At 44.0% G+C, this 19,966-nt stretch overlaps 1 protein-coding gene across 2 annotated transcripts in view; it reads right to left on the bottom strand.

The window, feature by feature from the left end:
- The window catches only part of LOC119651689, a 32,292-nt gene that overhangs the window by 958 nt on the left and 11,368 nt on the right, over positions 1 to 19,966 (bottom strand). Inside the window, exons 4-11 of one of the 2 annotated variants that reach the window (XM_038055396.1) lie at positions 14,312 to 14,475; positions 13,937 to 14,219; positions 12,965 to 13,825; positions 12,759 to 12,903; positions 12,519 to 12,670; positions 12,141 to 12,454; positions 6,611 to 6,889; positions 6,357 to 6,467 (exon numbers count right to left, since the gene is read on the bottom strand). In XM_038055396.1, coding sequence (XP_037911324.1) covers positions 6,357 to 6,467; positions 6,611 to 6,889; positions 12,141 to 12,454; positions 12,519 to 12,670; positions 12,759 to 12,903; positions 12,965 to 13,825; positions 13,937 to 14,219; positions 14,312 to 14,475 — 2,309 coding nt within the window. The remainder of the gene's footprint in view (positions 1 to 6,356; positions 6,468 to 6,610; positions 6,890 to 12,140; positions 12,455 to 12,518; positions 12,671 to 12,758; positions 12,904 to 12,964; positions 13,826 to 13,936; positions 14,220 to 14,311; positions 14,476 to 19,966) is intronic. The other variant, XM_038055397.1, reaches the window with a different exon arrangement.

Raw genomic sequence — 19,966 nt, 5'->3', positions numbered from 1 at the left:
CTGTGCTAACCGGAAAAGTGAGTCGGGTTCTTTAAATACTCCAGTGTCTTTCCTGAATATGATACATATGTTTAAAGAACCACGAAGAATGGACAGGAAGAAAATTTGGATCCCAACACTCGCAATCATGATTGCTGCGATTGAGGGATGGAAGATCAACGAAGGACCACAAGCTTACCTGCTACTTCGATGAGGTATGACCTCTGGGTTCCCACCCTACTTTGACATTCCCCTCACAGGGGCAGCATACGAGTGCACATAGAGAGGTGCACCTTATAAAATGGGATATTTTTTGGTGGTTAACTTATTCATTCTGAGTCGTTTGAAACAAGTTCCATCAAAATCGGAGCATTAGAATTAGGTGATGAACTTTTTTAAAGTCACATAAGGCTGATGACCTTACTCGGAAAAATTGCCTATCAAGAAGCCATGAAATGAACCTCAGACCCGATTCGAAACACAACGGCGGACGCGACTAGGTGCATGGTGCTCCCTATTCGATTTCGTATCTCATATCGCCTCTGACATTTAGGTAAATGTAAACTGAAGTTAGGCCCTCTTCCGAATGATAATGCAAAATGTTAACTCCTAAGATACTTGTAGACGCTATGTGGGCAAGGGCTCGGACGGAAAGCAATATCTACAAACAGGTAAACAACAAAAGCCGGGCGACGAGGCACGAACTACGAAACCCTTCAGCGACATGGCCAGAAGTGACTTGCGTGTGGTAATTCCCCTGGTAGAAAACGGGCACCGGAGGTGTGAACCAGCGTTGTGGCCAGGCTGTGGAAGATAGCCACCGAGCATCTCGTGAACGTCGGGAAGGATGCGGATTCATCCCTTGCTTCGTTTTATCCCAGATGACCCGCGATTTCCATGTCAAACCATGCAAGAACCAACTTTCCAGATACTTTCTCGGTTCGTGTATCCCTAAGCTCAGCAACGCCAGGGAGGGCGTAAAGCTCAAAGTCATCCCATACGACGTGATTCCACGTGATCGGTTACTTGCATCTGGGTGCCGAAGATGCAAACGAATAAGTACAGGCTCGCCTAATATTTGCGGCCTTCAAGCAACAGGGTCCCAGGCGACTGTGGTGGTAATCAAGAGAAGGAATCCCAGCTGAACCGTCAAACTTCTCTGCTCTGCGTAAATAGAGGCACCAGGAGCGAATAATAAAATGCGGAGTTAGAAACGCAAAGGTGAACGTGTTCTACCCTACGAAACCAGACGTGTACCAGGATCCATTCGACGCTGCTAGAGAAGATGAAGATCGACGATCCAACAGGGACTGAAGAATCCACTACGAAAGCAGATGTTGCTGAGGGTAGCGCAGATAAATCTGCAACACTCGAAGTGTACCTTAGCTAATCTGCAGGTCTGCCTCCTAGAAGAAGAGGCTGGAGGAGGCCGAACCATTAAAGGGCTCCAAAACAAATATTACAATTTATTCCACAGCACAAGAGGCACCGTTCGGAGCAGACCTAGAACATGTATCCTCACTGGGAGGAGCTTGCACGCTCTACTGTGTCTGGATCTAAATTCTAGTGACATAACTTTGGTCAAATTGGAAAAAGCAGGAGCGGAAAACGTGTATATCTTCTTAGTTTAAATGGCTTTCAACCGATCAACTCCATCAGAAGAACTGCAACATTTCACTTCCACCATCGCAGCAAAGAAGGCCAACTTGTTGATAGTCCACGACGCCAGTGCAAGGCATACACTTTGGGACAGCTCGAAAATCAACGAAAGAGGTGAGTCTCTTTTTGATTTTATTATTAACATAAACCTGTTGATGTACAACAGGAGAAGTATACCAACCTTCTATTTATCCATCTTTAAAAACTGACAGAAGATGATTGATCACCCTACTAAACGACAATGGGACTTTAAGGGTGGATAACTGGGGAATATCTGGCCAGAGAGCCTTCTCAGATCATAGTTGGATACTTTTCAGTCTAAATCTCGCTATTGAGGTCTGCGACCCTTTCAGAGACCCCAGGAGAATAGATTGGAGGAAGTTTGGTCAAGTTATCAAGAACAAACTCTCCGGTATACACATTGGTATTATAATATTAACCCGATAGACGAAATTGAGTTAAAGATCGGAGCTCTAGAGAAGGCAAACGAAGTCTTGTATCCTGCTGAAAACAGCAAGATGACATTGCCACCGTGGTGGAGTGAAGATCTGTCCAGCTAGCTGACCAAGGGAGGTCTTCAAATTTTGCTGCAGGCGCAAATATTGACAGCCATACACGGACTGGCTTAAGTAGTAAAAGTTGGCCCAGACTACCAAGAAACGATCCTGGTTGGACTATTTTTAGAACATTGAAAACTCCTGTGTCCAAGAAACATAGAAGAATCTTCTGGTGAGATCCTGGAGCTGCTAGTCGAGACGTACTTCCTCGCCAACGAGGAGGTCTTTGAATCAGAGCCTTACTTAGGAGGGGTTTGCAGCCCCAGTCGCGTACCGCGTTTTACCGAAGGTAAAATCGACTGAGCTATAAACAGTTTCTCCCCATATAAGTCTCCAAGTCCAGATGGCATAATGCCGGTCATGCTACAAAAACAGCAAGAAAGGATTGTGTGTGGCTCATCGATATTTATTGGAGCTATGTCTCTATGCGATACGTACAACCCTCTTGGAGACGTATACGCCTGATTTTCATACAGAAAGCGGGTAGGCGCCGTTATGAGTCTGTGAAGGACTTTCGACCAATCAGTCTCATTACCCTTTGTTCAAGACCTTAGAGCGCGACATCCATTTAAGGATGATTATGGAGAGAACGCCTTTCCGCATGTCTTAATAACCCTATTTCAAAGCAAATTCACAGAAACCGCTCTTTGCGAGGTAATTGGTGCAAGCAATATACTGTAGCTTCCCGGATATAGAGGAACATTCAACAACGTTAGTGCCAATGCAGTGATGCAATTCTACGCATATCAGATACATACCCGACAACTTAGTGATGTTGGTGTTAGGAATGTTTCGCCCGGTTAGGAGTGAAATCATATAGCGAGCGTTGGGAAAGGTGTACCTATGACCTGCAAGATGCGAATTCGGCAATAAATACAACCAAAGCGGACCTGATGCTGTTCATCACCAAGACAACGGTGGACTAATTCCACCTCCCGTGGCTATATGAATAATGATTAGTTCTTTCCTCTTATGTAAAGCTCCTGGATGTAATCCTGGATATTGAATATAGAACTACGGGTTAAGAAGGCCTATATAGCCTGTAAGGCTTTCTACAGTCGAGGAGGCTCCCCTCGATGTGCACAGCCTTATGTCATCCCATCACAATCTACGGTTCTATTGTGTGATGCCAGGCTTTGAGCAAAAAGTACAATAGAATCAAACTTAAAAGGATTCAAAGAACCGCGTGTGCAGCGCTCTGTATTCTGCCCGGCAAATGCTATCAATTTGCTGCAACACCTCCTCCCTATAGACCTCCATTTTAAATACGCTGTAAAGTACAGTGCTGTCAGACAGACGAAGTACATCGAAAATTCTGGTCGTTCACAATGGATTACGCCACACGCAAGCCAAAATTCACGAGGAACTTTGCTGTCGATTTTCTAGGCAAGGTTATGACATCGCCGACGAGTTGCAAGGTAATGACACAGTGTTCTCCACCGGATCAAAGATGGCCCATGGAGTCGGCGCGGACGTTTCCTCGGGTCCACAGCGTAGCTCTTCTGGAATTCTCCAGTAGGAAAAGCAGAAACCGTCAGGCACTTTCACACACGAACACTAGATAACCCTTTCTTTGAGGTTCTCAAAGAGATGTGTAGTTGCAGGCTGAGAGAGCTACTACCCTTTTGTAGATGCTACGGGGTGGCTCTGAAAATCAGACCTCTGCTCCTCTTGCTCTTACCTCAGCAGTCATGATCTTAGGAATTTGTCGCATCAAAACTTCGCACCACAGCAGAGGGACCAGTGATAGCTACCTACCTACCTGTAGACCTGCTGATGAGAAGATGGAGGCGGCGATGGATAGTTTTCACATTGAGAAATGGCGACAACTACATTGTGGGTTATGGTTTAATATCGAATCCAATCTTAAAGCCACATGACATAAAAGTGGCGATGAAGAATAAAAGTATCTCGCAAAGCTAAAGTACATTACCAGGAACCGACATGGCGCTGTGTCACATATAGCTGTTTCTGGCACCTATAAATAGTACGTAGATCGTCGCAAGGCATAACTCATACCTCTTCTGACGAAAATGCGGAGGCAATTCTCTGGAATGATTCAGTTATCCTCACCATACGCCAACGCGAAAATACCTCAGGGTTCCATCTTTCCTGCAACATTTTTTGTTGTTGTGTTGTGTGTTTGTTTTCAATTTATGATATAATCACACAACACAAGCCATGGTTGCCGGTTCGAACAAATGCACTACAGCTCTCTTTAGACCTTCCCATGGAGCCTACACCACTATTCAGTATGCTTTAGGATACTGGATTCCATTGCATGGCGGGGCCAGCAATGTATTTGTCATCCTTTCTTGAAGGACTACCAGTACCTGGCTCATATGTTGAGTCAGTTCATAGTTCGTGATTTTCTCAGACCAGAGTAGACCGATGGCACAGAGGAGATAGGTGGTGGTAGATAGGTTTGGAGCTTTTAAGTAACATTTCTGCTTCATATAATAACACAGAGAGAACATTAGTATAGAATAACCTCAACTTGATGTTGGTTTTGAGGTATCTGCATTTCCAGATTTTAGCAAAAACAGCTAACACAGATTTGGCTTTGTTAATGCTTCGGGTAACATCAAGCTGGGTGCCAACGAGGGCAGCAACGAAGCTACCAAAACAGATAAATTGATCGACACCTTCGATGTTTGGTCCGTTAAGGCAGGTGGGGAAACTGCCATGATCGTTCGGATTGACAACGTTGGTTTTATTGGTGTTTATCTTTAATCCAACTCTGCCGTGTGGTCAGGATCCATAATTCGGTGAGAGCAAAAGGTCATCGGCGTAATCGGTTGTCTGAGGAAAGATTTCAGTATCCACTGAAGTCCTTCAGGCCCTCTGGACAAAGCAGCATGGAGAAAGTCACCAATAAGGAGAAGAAGTAATATCGCCGATAAGATGCAAGCCTGAAGGACTCCGCTTTGGCTCTTAAATCCCTGAGAAATTTTGCCTCTATTTGGCACGTGATATTTTGCAGCATCATATGTCCTTCTGATAATAGCTATTAGATGCTTCAACATGCTCCTCCTGCCCAAAGCATTACGGGTACACTCCCTGATAACGCTGTCGAAAACCTATAATCGATTAAAAGCAGAAGTTTGGAACTCAGTACATTGCTCCAAAATGATCGGAAGTGTGTTGATATGCTCAATGTAGGAGGGTTAAAGTAGAAACCAGCCCGCTCGCTAGTCGTGATGCCGTCCAATTATCGCCTTCGAAACAGAAGCCCTTCTTTGGAATATTGAAAATCATTGCTTTCTTCACGCATTGGGAAAGCTCTCATATTGTCAGAATTTGCAGATCAGTGAAAGAAGTGACTTTGGAGAGACCGAAGCAGCTGCGATCAACAGTTGCGCAAGGAGATCGTTAAGTCCAGCGGCCTTACTTCGCTTGAGCGTACATGAAATCTTTCAACCGCCTTTTGATCTGCTCATCGCGGAGGAGAATGAAGGAGGAATCTACTGTTGACATCCCTCACAAAACCATCGAAAGACCTGCAAGTTCTTCTTTAAGAAATTGATCAGCTTTGACCTTTAATTTTCTCTTTTTAAAGTTTTAACAAAACAAAACCTTAGTAAAATAGGTTCTCTGTCTGTTTGTCACACTAACTTTTCTCTCATGTGAAGTATCTAGTCTAGATCAGTAGTTCTTGCCGATATTAGTTCTGTCATTGCTTGCAAAGTGAAAGGGTATGGGGGTCTGAAAAGGATCAATTTAATCTCACGGACCCCGTTCGCAGAAACTACAGAACAAAAAAAATCATGGTGTTCCATGCACATGGTATCTAGGCCTCCAAATACTCCACTAATTATTATATTTTGAAAATTTACTGGGTGCCCCCTTTAAGTTCACCCTAGGTCCATAAAATAGTAAAGTGGAAAGTTTGCTGCAAATCCTGTTATTAATAACAAAGTTATGACAGGTCAAAGTGTCCCCTCTCCCTTTAAATTGTTACCCCCCACGAGATCAAATGTCTGTACTACATCAAATTAAATATCGAATATAATCAATGTATATACACTGCGAGCTATATATAAGTGGAACCGATCGATTTATATATCCTTCAATAAAAATATAGCCCGATGTGCTATATACATACTTATTAAGAAAATTAAAATCGAACATGCCATGCCTATTAATGAACAAAATTTGTACCAAAATATTTGAGGCTGGAAATGTTGGAAATTCCGTTACTGGAATTGTAGTCAACAAACCACTTGGATATTTTCGTATTTTAGTGGTTGGGAAAAATGTGGTTTCAACACCCTATCAAAGATATCCAAAAATAATAGTTTCTTTTCAAAACCTGTCTCTTTTACCACAAAAAAATCTGGTTAAACTTTTTAATAAAAGAACTTACTTCATCCAAGTAAAAAAGATTTCCAAATATAAAAATGAAAGAATCTTACCTCCACGACCACAGCTTCCAAGGCTGGTTGTGATATATTCTTCATATTGGTGTGGCTCAATTTAGGCACGCTGTCTGCACGGTTACGGCTCAGTGATTGGTTCGAAGTTTTATCTGTTTTGTTACTCAATACTGAATTGTTGGATGTCTTGTGATGGATTTCGAGAGCTGATTTGAGCAGATCCACTTTGGATGCACTTCCACTACCGACTTTTGGTGATCGTAAGGATTCAACGTTGTAACTACTTCGTCGATGTGTTAAGTGATCATGAATATCGGCCTAAAATAAAAAAATAATTAATAAATATAATTTCCAGATTGCATATAAAGATTGAGATACGAGAGTAAAGACGTTTTTGAAGTTCAATATAAACATAGTGGAGAATATAAAGGATGACTCCAAAACTTCACCTTGGAGAAATACGTACAGGATATGGCATACGTGATAGGCTAATGTCAAGCACATGTAGGATCCTCATCCACTGAAAATCACGCCCTATCTCTGATGCTACCTCATGGGGCTCACCATTAAGTTCACAAGGCTTTTTTGCTCTGCGCTATTTCAATAAGGGTGTCCCTCTGATTTTGACAGAATCTCCCCAACTATGTTTCTTCCCTGGACATGAGTTTATCCTAAGTCCATCGAATCCAGAGCAACGAAAGAGCATGCGTTCTGGGTACTTCAACGTTCTACCGTATCTACAATAATTCGGATAATCATCCAATTCATGCAGTGCAGTTTCTATCAGTTTGGGCTTCTGTCAATCTGCGTCTCCCTAACAGTCATTATTAAGGATAAATTTGCGCGTTTACGGACGCATTGAGGACCTTCCCCATCTGCGTTTGCGTCTGCATAGTGATTGTGGGACTCCATAACAGGCACAAGTCTTCATCCTGTCCTTCTTGTCAACTAGCCCATCGGCTTTTTCCAGTACAACGGATACATTTCCCATGCAAATAAGGTGATTGGGATCATGCCTGCTACAACCAACGCTGCTTTATCGGATACTGTCCTTAAAGGATTGCAAACCTTAAGAAACATTAAGTGATAAACCGAATTGGTCTTCTCTCGACTTTTCGATAGCACAGCATCATGCTCATATGGCCGTCGCGTACAGGTGCCACCTTCAAGCTCAACTAAGTGTCTAATTTTTGATAATCGGCTTTCAAATAACTATATATTCTCCAACTTCAACTTTGACAGTAGTCTTTTTTCTACATTTCGTGAGCATGGCCGCTTCCATCTTCTCCTTTGCCAAGACTTAATCAATCCTTCCCAGTCAGAAATTCACCATTCTTACTGCTTCTGTTGCGTAGATCTTCCGAATGTTCTGTGTTGATTGGCATAGTCAAACCGAAGTTCATGGCCTCTTCTGGAACGGGGAGCACGGGAACTCCATTATACATCGTATTGCATGGAATCGAGCTTTGAGGTACCTCCGCTGTGAGTAAGTACCCGAGGACGCGTCTTTTATTTGGTATCTATTTGCCGATGCTCTGAGGTGGCAGGAAGGTTGACGGGGCAGTAGCCCTGGCGACTGAATCAACTTCAAGTGACCGAGGAGAATGCTGTACTCACTTTGACTTACTGGCCGTGATGCAGGCGAATGCTTCAAGGCTTAATTAGGGCGATTAGACCCGAGAGTATGCAGTGGGACTCATCTGAAGTGGCTCCGACCACGAAACTTCAACAGAGGTCATCAGGTAGCATGGGAACCCGGGACGAACCTTGAATTCATATATTTCAAGAGAATTTTTTGTGGCATATGTTTTCAACCCGGTTATTAGCAGCTGGCCTCCTTATGGAAGTTGCGTGGGGATTTCGATTACGTCCAAGCAGATAAAGGCCTTTGGGACAAAAGCCTAGAGTTGCGTTTACAACTCACGTGGTGAGGGGTAGAAAGTGACTATTATTTTTTTCAGTAGGTACGGACAGGATTTTAAGAATAACCTTTAGAGTCTACGAGACTAAAAAAGAGCTTTTTCATTAGGGACAATCTTGACCTATTTATCGATATCTTAGCAGCCAGTTATTAACTTCCTCAGTGCTTGTTACAATCTAAGGTCATAGCGTGCCACTCAAGTATCTAGAACTGTTGATTATATAATGTTGCTATTTACCCATTGGCGCTCCACTGGAATGTGCTTCAACTTCTTCTCTATTGTTCTGCACCAAGTGGGTTCAACTTCAGCAATGGAATTGTCACCTTTGCTTAATGTGTGATCTATACACTGCAATGTCTGCTTTCCAACGGGGGACAAGTCTGTGGGGCAACCAAGCTCCTTGTTCGGAATAGTATCAAAGAAGCGCACTCCAATGATACATCACAGACAGGTATTCACACTTTCTTGGAACTTTTGTGTAACAGTGGAGTCCACTTTTCAAATACTACTAATCTAGGTATTGAGATAAGTGCATTTCCAAACTTTAGGCAACAAAACGGAGCTAGCGCTGTTAATGAGTCAGACGACATACAGCTCAGTTCCACCATCGGCAGAAACCACACCTCCTAGGTATACAAATTGATTGACGCTTTCGATGCTCTGCCAATTAATGCAGATAGAGAGACTCCGATAACCCGTTAGACTGAGAACCTTGGTTGTGTTGGTGTTTATCTTCAATCCATCTCTACTTGTCTCTCTTTTCAAGCCCAGAGTCATTTGGCTAAGGTCCCTAATCCAGTGAGAGAACAAACAGATGTGATCAGTGTAGTCGAGATGTTTGAAGAAGGATGTCATGGTCTATTGAACTGCTCCACGTCCTCCGTACAATGCAGCATGAAGAATGCCACCGATAACAAAAGGAAATAATCTCGGTGAGAAGATGCACTCCTGGTGGCCTTCGGTTTCGTCCTCTAAGATTTTACCTCGGTCCAGCGCCATAATCCATCGCTCTGATAACAGGTATTATTTTCTCTGAAATGCCCCTCCTACGTAAAGCACGCCAAATACACTCCCTGTTCATGCTACTGAAAACCTTCTCGAAATTGATGTAGAACAGATTAAGCGAACATCTAAACTCCGCGCACTGGAGGATCCACAGCTGTCGATCAAGTTTTCGAGATATTCTTTGATGCGCTCCAGGTACCCTCCCAATTATAACTCTTAAAACGGGTGCTTTTCTTTGGAATTTTAACAATTTCTAGGCAAGGTCTCGGATTCCCAGAATTTCCGTATTAGTCGGAGTAGCAAATCTGCAGAAACTGCAGGTGCAGCAATAAATAATTCTGCGGGGAGACTATTGGGTTCACTGGCTTAACTCCGTTTGTGAGGTCTTTATAGCGTTGAAATTTTTAGTTGTCCTGTGTTTCAATGAAACGAAAAAATTGTTTTTTGATTAGGGACAACCCTATTGTTTTTGCGGATGTCGATATTTCGGGAGCCAATTGCTTCCTTCCTCAGTGCTTACATTTGTATGCATTAATGGACGAGATGATTTCATCCATAAGAGGTAAAACTCCACTGAATATGATACGGTTAAAAACTGTAGTGGAGTTATTTTCCACCTCTTCGATTGCTGACTCTTTTCCTTCTTTCTCTCTTCGCTTTGGTTGGCTAGTTCCGCCTCCGCTTCACTCGCTAGCGACAAATGTCTCATGAAAAAGGGAGGCACGACCCCCCTTTCGGGCGCGGTCGCTGTCAGGGTGCCCCCTTTTAGTGACGTAATCCGGCCAGGAGGCCATTGGATTTGTCATGGATCTGTTAGAGGACGGCACCTATAACAGAGTAAAGAAGCAGCTCATACGGTGTCTGTCAGTGAGTGAAGATGCGAGCGAGAGTGGACGAGCTGATGCTGGGCAACCATATCTCTAGCCAGCTACTGCGAGAAATGAGGCAGCTGGGTAGGAATAAGAGCTTTTGAAAACGTTCTGAATGTTGGAGAGCGCCATCTTGACCTGCGCGGATTCAGGGTCACTGGAAGTGTCGTTCGCCACGACCGACAAAGTCCACGAAGTGTTTAAACGTTCCGTGGTTGCGGAAGTCTCTAGAGACACTCATTGGGAGGTTGAGGATGTGAAGCAAATCGTGACGACACTTGCATACATAGTTTCCAAACTAACCGCGACGGTAGGTTCTTTGCATTCGAGAGGTAGATCTTGATCACAGTCACGGTCGAGGTCTGCCTCTCGAAAAGGGCGTCCGGGTAGTGGCATGCAGGGACCCTAATCGGCCTCGACGATTTGCTGGCTCCGCTATAAATTGGGAGCTCAAGCGACTAAATGTACCACAGGATGCAATTTCAATACAACGAACACGGGCGGGAAGGTGTCGGTTCTCTCCGTACTCCGTCCAAACACGCTAATACCGTGGAACTTACAACTGGCAGCCACGAACTCCTTTTCCATCCGCACTTACGGGTGCAGGCAGATGGGCGTGAGTCTCGAATTGCGAACTTTATCGTGGCAACTCGTTAAACTCGATAAACACTACCGGCTCCCCTATCGCCCCAGAAGCTAGCTGTTGCAAAGAAAGAGTTCGATGATCTTATGAAACAGGGTATTTGCACGTCGGCCACATGACCAATTGATAGCGCAAATATAGAGACCAGAGGGTCGTGGTATCGCTCATAGATTTCGTCGTTATGTAGGCTGCGGAATCGTTAATCCTGTTGAGGGCCAACAATTCTTCGGAGGATTTTTCTCCCGAACCCGGCCAAGAGTTCGCAGTTTTTGGGCTGGATAAATGGGTCTACGTACTGATTTTTGGAGTCCCGCAATGGCAAATAAACACCACATCGGAAAACCAACCTGGAACCATTGACACATTACCTCAGGCTAAACTTCACGCTCTCTACTTTAGTCATGGAAATTTGACTCGTTTTTCGAGGAAAGTTACCTGTCGTTTCCCTTGCAATTATAGATGGTCTTGTGTTCCTTAAAGAGAGGGGGCCGACGAGCTCACCCCCACCATCACACCAGCTCTGCAGCAGTACGTTAGGCAAGCTCTATTAAGAAAACTCTCACTTTCTGCAACCACTTACGATACATCTTCAGGCTAACAGTATCAACCCAGACCTCCGTGACGTAAATCCTGGAATGGACTGCATCTCGGTCACCAGAAGATATTTTATATTAAAGTAGGACCCAGGACTCTTGCTTCAGTTTTATTCGCCCCTATTTTGGTTTGCTCGAAAAAGTTTATCTCCGAGTTTTGCGCATATGTAAGGTACTCAACCGTTGGCTTTGTTTTTATAATGGCCTCGCCAATTGCTATGGGTTGCAACGTCGGAATTGAATTGAACTAGTTCAACCAAACAGTTGTCCTCCCCTCGTTCATTTCCATATTTCTTTTCGAAATGATCTACGTCTTTCATTGGGAGAAACAGAAGAACAGAAAGGAAATAGGCATCTAACCCTACGCAATACTAGGAGTGGATCCAACTGAGAGCTTACATGGGGCATGTAAAAACGATAGTATATATTTTGAGCATATTCCTTTTTACTAAGTTATATGATAAAAGGTGGGTAATCTCTCCAGAAATAAGAATAATATTTAAAGGAGAAACAAAACCATTCAAATTAAAAACTCACCCTTGATCCTCTTGGAAGCGATGTTAAACTGCCAATTTGATTGTACTTTATCATAAGACTGAGTCGCTCCAGTGACATTGTCGTTCCTTGGTCCTTAGTAGCCGGCTCAGTCAACTTTTCCGTTTCTCCATTTTCCATTGCTTCCTGGTCCTCCTTATCCTCCGCCTGGTGATCGAACTTTCTCAACCATGCCAAATGCAGGGTACCATACGAAATACCACCAACGACAGCAATCAGTCCCATGTATCGGAACGCTTCTCTTGTTCCAAAGTGCGCGATCAGGAAACCACCGAAGAATGATCCGCTACCACGACCTGGAAGTTGGTTGATATTCTAAAATGCTGTCCAAAAGGTTCCTTAAAAGTCAAGAAATCCTACCTAAACTGAAATGAGCCATTCCCAAAACACCAATGAGTGTTGCTAGTAGATTTTTCGGTGCTAGTATGGAGCAATATGTGGCAGCAGCAACCCACATTAAGTGACAAGAAAGAGCTTCCATAGCCTCAAATGGGAAGCACCACCAAGCGTTTCTTTAAAATAAAGGACCAAGTGAATGCGCTAATTCTATAAAATATTCCAAGGAGCAGTCGAAAGTGAGAGATTTGCTAACCAACTTACTCTATGAAGGAATATCCAACAAGTCGTCCTGCATGAGAAAAGAAGGCTATGATAATCAGATTCACGTGACCAAATATTCTTGTGATCTTCTCTGCGCCATAAAGGAAGGGTATGCTGCTTACGGTTCCTACCGTGATAGTGATACCTGCAAAAGGATTAAATGTTCAATCCATGCTCTTTGTTTATTTATTTTCAAAATGACTTACCAAGTAGATAGTTTGGAGCACCAAGTTCTTTCAAGTACAAGAACAAGAAACTTTCTATGAAGCCCCAGAAGTTACCCAATGCAAACAGGAACATAATGAACGTGATAACATGAGGCATCTTCACTAGATTCCATAAATCACGGAACACGTTATCGGCCGGCAATTTCTCTCCCAACGGCATCAAAATCACGGTAATAGTGGAAATGATGAGAAGAACGTCATATGTATAGAAAGCGGCTGAATAATCTGTGTAGCCCAGGCCCCGTGACGAGTAGTCAATGAGTATTCCCGTGATTGGCGAAAATATGGCCATCCCAATGCTGGAAAACAGCCTTTCACGTCCAAAGTCCCCGCCGTATTTTTCAATCATAGTCAAGGCTATAGGGTCCATAATCGTCACTCCAGCAGATAACATGGTCGTCGCCAAGAACCGAAGCAAGAAGTATATCCAGAACGTCATGTCGTCACTCTCCTTATAGTCAGGAGGGCAGATCTCTGGTCCATTTCGTCGGAAACGACATTTTTGTACCATACAATCTGCTGCCAACTCACTGAGTCTCAGATTATATTTTCCCGACATATTTGACCGGGTCACAAGACCACCACAGCGTAAGTCCTCTTCCTCCAGAGCCGTTACATTGACGCCCGAGTCCCAAAGGAGTTTCTCTCCGAATCTTTGCTTGAAGTCAGTTACCGTCTCATTGTCGTCCGGTTCGATTTCCATACCTAATTGTTCCCTGGGATCGGCTAAATCGGCATGCATGTCCAAAAGGAAAAATGTGACCTCTTCACTGTCAGACATGAGCCAACTTTCGTCGCTCGATTCGTCGTTTTTGAGGCGTATGTGATTCAGCAGGGTTTCTGAAAAAGGAAGAAGGCTCATTACAAGGAGTTGCGAAGAGATTCCAGAAAGCCGACTCCAACTTGACATACTTCCTTTCTAATGATTACAGGTAAAATTATGGTACTCACTATTATGTAAAGGATGCGGTGTCGATGATGGATGAGTATTATGATGCTTTGTCCTATTTTGTCCCGAATGATCTTTGTGTTTCTTGTTGCTCACCAAGAAACCCAGATCATCAACCTCACCAACATCAGGAGGTTCAATTATCGGAGCGTTAGTTGGGGGCGGGGCAATTTCAATTCGAGGGTTCTGTTCTAGTAGTAGACAATGATCCAAACATTGATCCACAACAATATCGATTTCTTCTTCGTCAGGACATTCTCGACTTGGGCATGGTGACCACCAGACCTAGAAGTAAATTACGTAGAATCCGACAGTTATGATGACTGAAAAGTTTTCTGAAACATTTACTACATTACGAGGGGAAACTGATCACTTACTTCAACGTTTCCAGTTTGAGGATGTCGTATCACATACGCGGCAGGCATGACACCTGGTATTTCTTGTTGTGGAATAAATAATAAGGAATGATGAAAGAGTGCATTTAAAAGTAAACTCATTACAACTACTGGCTTATATTTCCCGAACTTATCAACTAAAAATCCTGCAAAATAAAAGAAAAAAAACATTAGTGGATGAATCGCCTGAATGGTACATGATAAACACAAAAAACACCCGCCCCAGGAAATATCTAGCCCCCTCTCTCAAGGTCAAGATCAGTTTGCAGTTTGATAAGGCCCCAAAAAGCAATGACACTAACAGACGACACTATGACAGAACCAAAGTACTCCACCCCCCCGTTTGAAATCAAGAGGATTTCAGCGAGAAACCAGACGCATCGCCCCCTCAGCATGGCTGCTGCAAGTCAAAATGGACGCGTCGCGTGCTCCTCTTCTGAGAAGAAATGCTTTAGTTGGGCCAGTGAAAGCATCCTGAGCGTGCCTCCGACGTTGAGGTTAAAATGGTGTGGGCCTCGCTCGAAGACCCCGATGGGGCCCTCGTAACGTGCCTAGCATCCTTCAGGAGGCATTCGTCCTAATTAGGTCAGCCGTGCGGGAGTCGAAATCCCTGACCACGTCGGCCACATTTTTCGCGTAGTTGGGGAGTGGTGGTGGCTTCAGTTTCAGCATTACCTCCTCCAGCAGACGCAACAATCCAAAGGTGTTAAGCCCCGACCGAATGTCCAGTAGCGGGTCGCTGAGAAGTCACAGGCCTTCCCCGTACACCAGCTCCGCGGGAGTTCCTGTAAATTATTCATCACTGGCTGTCTGAAGATCCAGTAGAACAAGTGGCAGGACTTCTGACCAAGAAAGGTTGTCTTGAAGCATTGTAGCGGTTTTCAGCGTATTGTGCTATTTGTCAAGCATCTTATTAGACTGTGAGTTACCCGCAGTCGTCCGGTGGTGTTTCAAGTTGAGGAAAGAAGGATGGCTCGACCTGCATTCCATGGTCAGTGATTATAACTGACACCACAAGGAAGCGTGGAATCAATTTTCGACACAGGGCCTCGTCACAAGTTCGTACAGGAATGTCTTCCAGAGGTATCACCTCGGGCGAACCTATCGACAATTGTGAGGCAATACCTGAAACCGAAACGGAAAGGGCCAGGATAGTGTGGAAAAGCTTCGTGGACCGTGGCAACACGCCTACATCTTTCCTTACATGTGTTGAATGTCGGAAATGAACTGGTTGATAAAGCTCCACTGCTGAAGACGCCTTATCGGGTGTCTGCTTCAAAGTAAAGGTGAGTTGCTTATGGTCCTCGAACACTGTGAACCTGTCCTCGAAGCAATACAGAAAGTGTTTTATTGCGAAGTACCCTGAGCGGGCTTCAGCTGCTCGGGAAACTGCTGCCAAATTTGGTTCAGCTCTTGTTGAAGGACAATACCCATGGCAATGTCTGAAGCTTAGGTAATGCCATAATTGTAGCTTCCACAAACTGTTGCTTGGTGGTGTCAAACGCCTCTGTGGACCACACCATCAAGCCAGAGTTTTTGGTCTTTGACCCAAACGTATACGTTAAGGATCGATTGATGGTGGCGGATTTGGGCAAGAAATGACGATGGAAGTTTAACATACCCAAGGCATTGAAAAATGCAGTCGAGATGCTCCAAATGTCGGACTCAGAGAAAAATGCAACCAGAATATCATCCAAATATACGAAGCAAAAGTGGAAGTTTCGTGGCACACGTCGCATTGCATAGTCCAAAGGTCATCTTAGTAATTTTGAAGGATCAGACAGGTGTGCATAATTCCATTTTCGTAATGTCTTCAGGAACTACAGGAATTTGATGATATGCCCTGACTAAGTCTAGGACGGGAAAATAGGACAGCCTTCTATAGAGTGCGCGAAGTAAGTGAAATGAGGTATCGATCTGAAATCGTCTGGACATTTTGACGTCTCTAATCGGCAGAAGGTGTTCAATCGCCATTGGGCTGAGGAACCATGGAAAGTGATGAAAACCAACAGCTGTTTGAAGGTCTCCAAATACACTGGTTAAGAACTTCTTCGAGCTTTTTCCGTGCAATTGCGAACTTTCGCGGTGGGTATGCAAGCGGCCTTAAAAAAGATAGGGGAGCGAGCAGTGTTAATATGAACATCATACTTAACCGGTTCAGAAAGGCTACACTCGATAGTAATATTACGCTGCTGTAGGAAGGGAGGTTCAGAAAGCGGAGGCGGGAAGGGTAGTCCGCACGCGGAATCTTTTTTTTGAAGAAGAACAGGGAATGGATGAATTTACGTTGCACCTTTTCAAGGGCAAGAAAGTCACAGTTACAGGAGGGTGACCAGATTACGGAGCAGTACTCGAGGATTCTTCTCACGAGGGAGCTGAAGAAAGCTAGGGAGGATTAGATTGAGTCAAAATCAAAGGATGAGCGAAGTATAAAACCCGACAATTTTGTAGTTTCGAGGCAGTGGGTATCGAAGCGGAGTTAATTGGCAAAAGTGACTTCGAGATCTTGAGTGGAGTCGAGAGAGTAGGAAAAGGAAGTAAGTGAGGATTTAAACGAATAGCACATACAGTGACACTTTCTGACGTTTAGCACTGAACCATTAGCGCAGCATCAGCGAACCAGAGTATCTAGGTTTGAATGAAGCTGGACACAGTTTAGAGGCAAACATATAGCGGAAAACAGCTTAAGATCATCGACATAGAGCGAGCAGGGGCAAGTAAGGAGAGGGAGAAGGCCAATGATAAAAGAATCAAAAAAAAATAAAGGACGCAGAATAGATCTCTGTGCCACGCCAGAATGGAGGGTGGAAGAACGAGATGTGCAGCCATAAAAAAACGCAGCAGGATCGGCTGGAAAGGTAAGAGGCCAGCCATGAAACAAGTGGTATGGTGACGCTTAGAGGCGAGAATTTGAACAGAATTATCTTGTGATTTACAGTGTCGAAGGCTTTAGCAAAGTCAGTGTAGATAGCATACCCTTCCTGCCGTAAATTTAGACATTTGGCCACAAATTTAGTGAAGTTGAACAGGTTGGAAGCAGTGAACCTACGCCTAATAAAGACGTGTCGCTCTATTACTATGAAGTGGTCAAAGTGCGCGGACAACCAGTCGCTGACATAGCCTGTCAAAGATTATGGAGCAGGAAAAGAGAAGTAAGATGGGACGGTTATTCTCGGCAAGAGTGCGATTAACACATTTATGAATGATTAGAGGCGAGGAAAACGGAAAACAGAAAAGGGAAGGGAGACAGAGTGACCAGTTGTAAGCAAAAAGAGGCTAAGAAGACCGTCATCACCAGGGCCGACATTGGCGTTAAGCATCGCAATGGGGTACTTGAGAAGGAGGTAAGGAGGGGAATGCAGGCCAGGCTATATTCACTAGCGGGTGGAAAGAAGAGAGAGGAAAGGAAGGGAAGGAAACATCAAACAGCATCAAGAGCAGGATGATGGGTTTCAGGACGAACGAAAGAGGGGGCATGAGAACAAAATCAAAAGGGCGATTTGAGTGATTTCTGGAAATAATAAATTAGAGGGCAGCACAAGTCTTCATTAAAGTGGATAAAAGTAGGGAATTGGTGGACCTCCACGCAAAACCGGGATGTCTGGAGTTCCTTATTAAGGCAGGCCTAGACCGGATATCGGCTGTTGCGCCGTTGATGATGATGATGAAAAGTAAAGAAGGGTGGGTGGAATTGCTGGGGAGGGAAGAAAAGCCGGAAGTAGTTGGCCAAAAGAGCATAGAGAGAGCATAGGTTAATTTTACCGTGAAGAATGAAAAGAATAGAGGTGAACAAAACGGTTAGGACTTCTGATAATCTGTCAAAGAAATCTTCATAGAGAATACAGAGCTAAGGCAGGGGAAAAATGGTTTATCGTAATCGGACTCGTAATTTTGTTTCGACCGCGTGCGGAAGCCGGATTTTAGAATGAGCCCTTGAATTCTCTGTACAGTGACTCTGCTTCTGTGATGATGACCGGAAAAAATTGGTGTGCCGAATTTCAACGTGGTCGCACGACGGTTTTTGATGGCCCACGCCAAGGGGCTCCAAAAACGGCTACCGCGGAAGATACCGTGAGGAAAATCCACGATCTCTTGTTGGCAGACCGCCGATTGAAGGTACGCGAGATAGTTGAGATAGTAAGCATCTCAAAATACTGGTTGGGTCATATCCTGCATGCAATTTTGAGCATAAAAAACTGTCGGCGCGATGGGCGCTTTGCCCACTCCGAGCATAAGGCAAGGCATGGGGTCAATGCTGTTGTGCAGCAATCCGTAGTGGCACAAGAAGTCTGCGCCTAAGATTGGAGTGCCGATGTCCGTTATCATGAAATGCTAAGAAAACCCTCGTCCGGGTCCTAGACTCATGTCTCATATTATGATTTCGGATAGGGGAGGTAGTTGCGCCGGGATCGTAAATTGTCAGGCGATGTGGTATTGCATTTCGGATAACCGTCGCCAGAGGTCCCAGTAAGTCTAATTCCTTGTCGAGAAACTGCGTGGGTTGGGAGATTTTGTGATTTTTTGTCAAATATACGATGGCATCACCATGCCCCAGTACTTGTTGAGGGTCCAAGTGACCTACTACCCTATCGTCCATTTCGAGAGGCAGATTTAGACCGTTGTGCAGTCATATTTCCCGAACGCAAAACATCAATTCTTCTTCGCTCTCTTCAGCCTTTGTCCCGTTGAAAAGCGGGGTTGGCTCGTCGTGATCGGTTTCGTCATTTGGTTCTATCAAATGCCTGATCTGAATGCAATTGCGAACCGTTTAAATTCCTATGCAATATATCAAGCCACTGTTGTTTCGCGTGGGTCGTCTCTTGCATGAAATTTTGAGCATGAGAAAACTTTTGGGGCGATAGGAACTTTGCTTACTCCGGACAACAAACGCAATCGTGAAACATCTTTGCAGCCACCGAAAAAATGCGCTTTTCAGTTGGAGCATTGCTGGGTCAAGCAAGCTAAGAAGAGCCTATACCAAGAAATAAGTCACCACTTTTCCAAAACTTTTGTTTTTCTTTTGTAGATTAAGTGTTCTTCGGACCGCCCTCGTAATATTCTAATAATGCAACGGGAGATGAATACGATATTTAGTTCCAAATCTGAGAAATTCACTCACCCTCAATAAGCTTCCGAGTGTTGAGTTTAACTTAATTTTCACCAAAAGGATTAGAAAGACACAGAGAGACTTTTAATTTAACATCGAACCCAGCCCTATAACAAAAAATTGTTTTGTTTGATAACGCATTAGGCTGCGTTTGCCAAAAAAAATGTACAACCCCCTTTTGCATATATGGGAACCCCCTTAAATCCAATGCATATCTTTGTCAACAGTTGAGTCGTTTCTGAATAAATTATTACATGTGGCAAACAAATGGACAAATGGCAAACAACAAATTTTCGGAACACAAATTGCTTCCAAACTTCCACGTACCAACATATAATTTCTTTATGACAGAAACTACAAAATGTTAATCAAATTAGCTTTAAAACAAAGATAAGATACTTCCGGAAAGCTTAAGTTTGCTAAAAAATTACTTTTTCGTGTGTGGCCGCGAAGACTATGGACTCCTTCCAAGAAGGCAATCACGTGGTAGGCGACAACCTCAAAACAAACACCCAAACTGCACAAATTTT

Source organism: Hermetia illucens, chromosome 3 (genome assembly GCF_905115235.1).
Source record: "Hermetia illucens chromosome 3, iHerIll2.2.curated.20191125, whole genome shotgun sequence".
NCBI classification, from domain to species: Eukaryota; Metazoa; Arthropoda; class Insecta; order Diptera; family Stratiomyidae; genus Hermetia; species Hermetia illucens.
The sequence above is the reverse complement of the archived record's forward strand: the minus strand, read 5'-3'. Positions and strand labels throughout refer to the sequence as shown.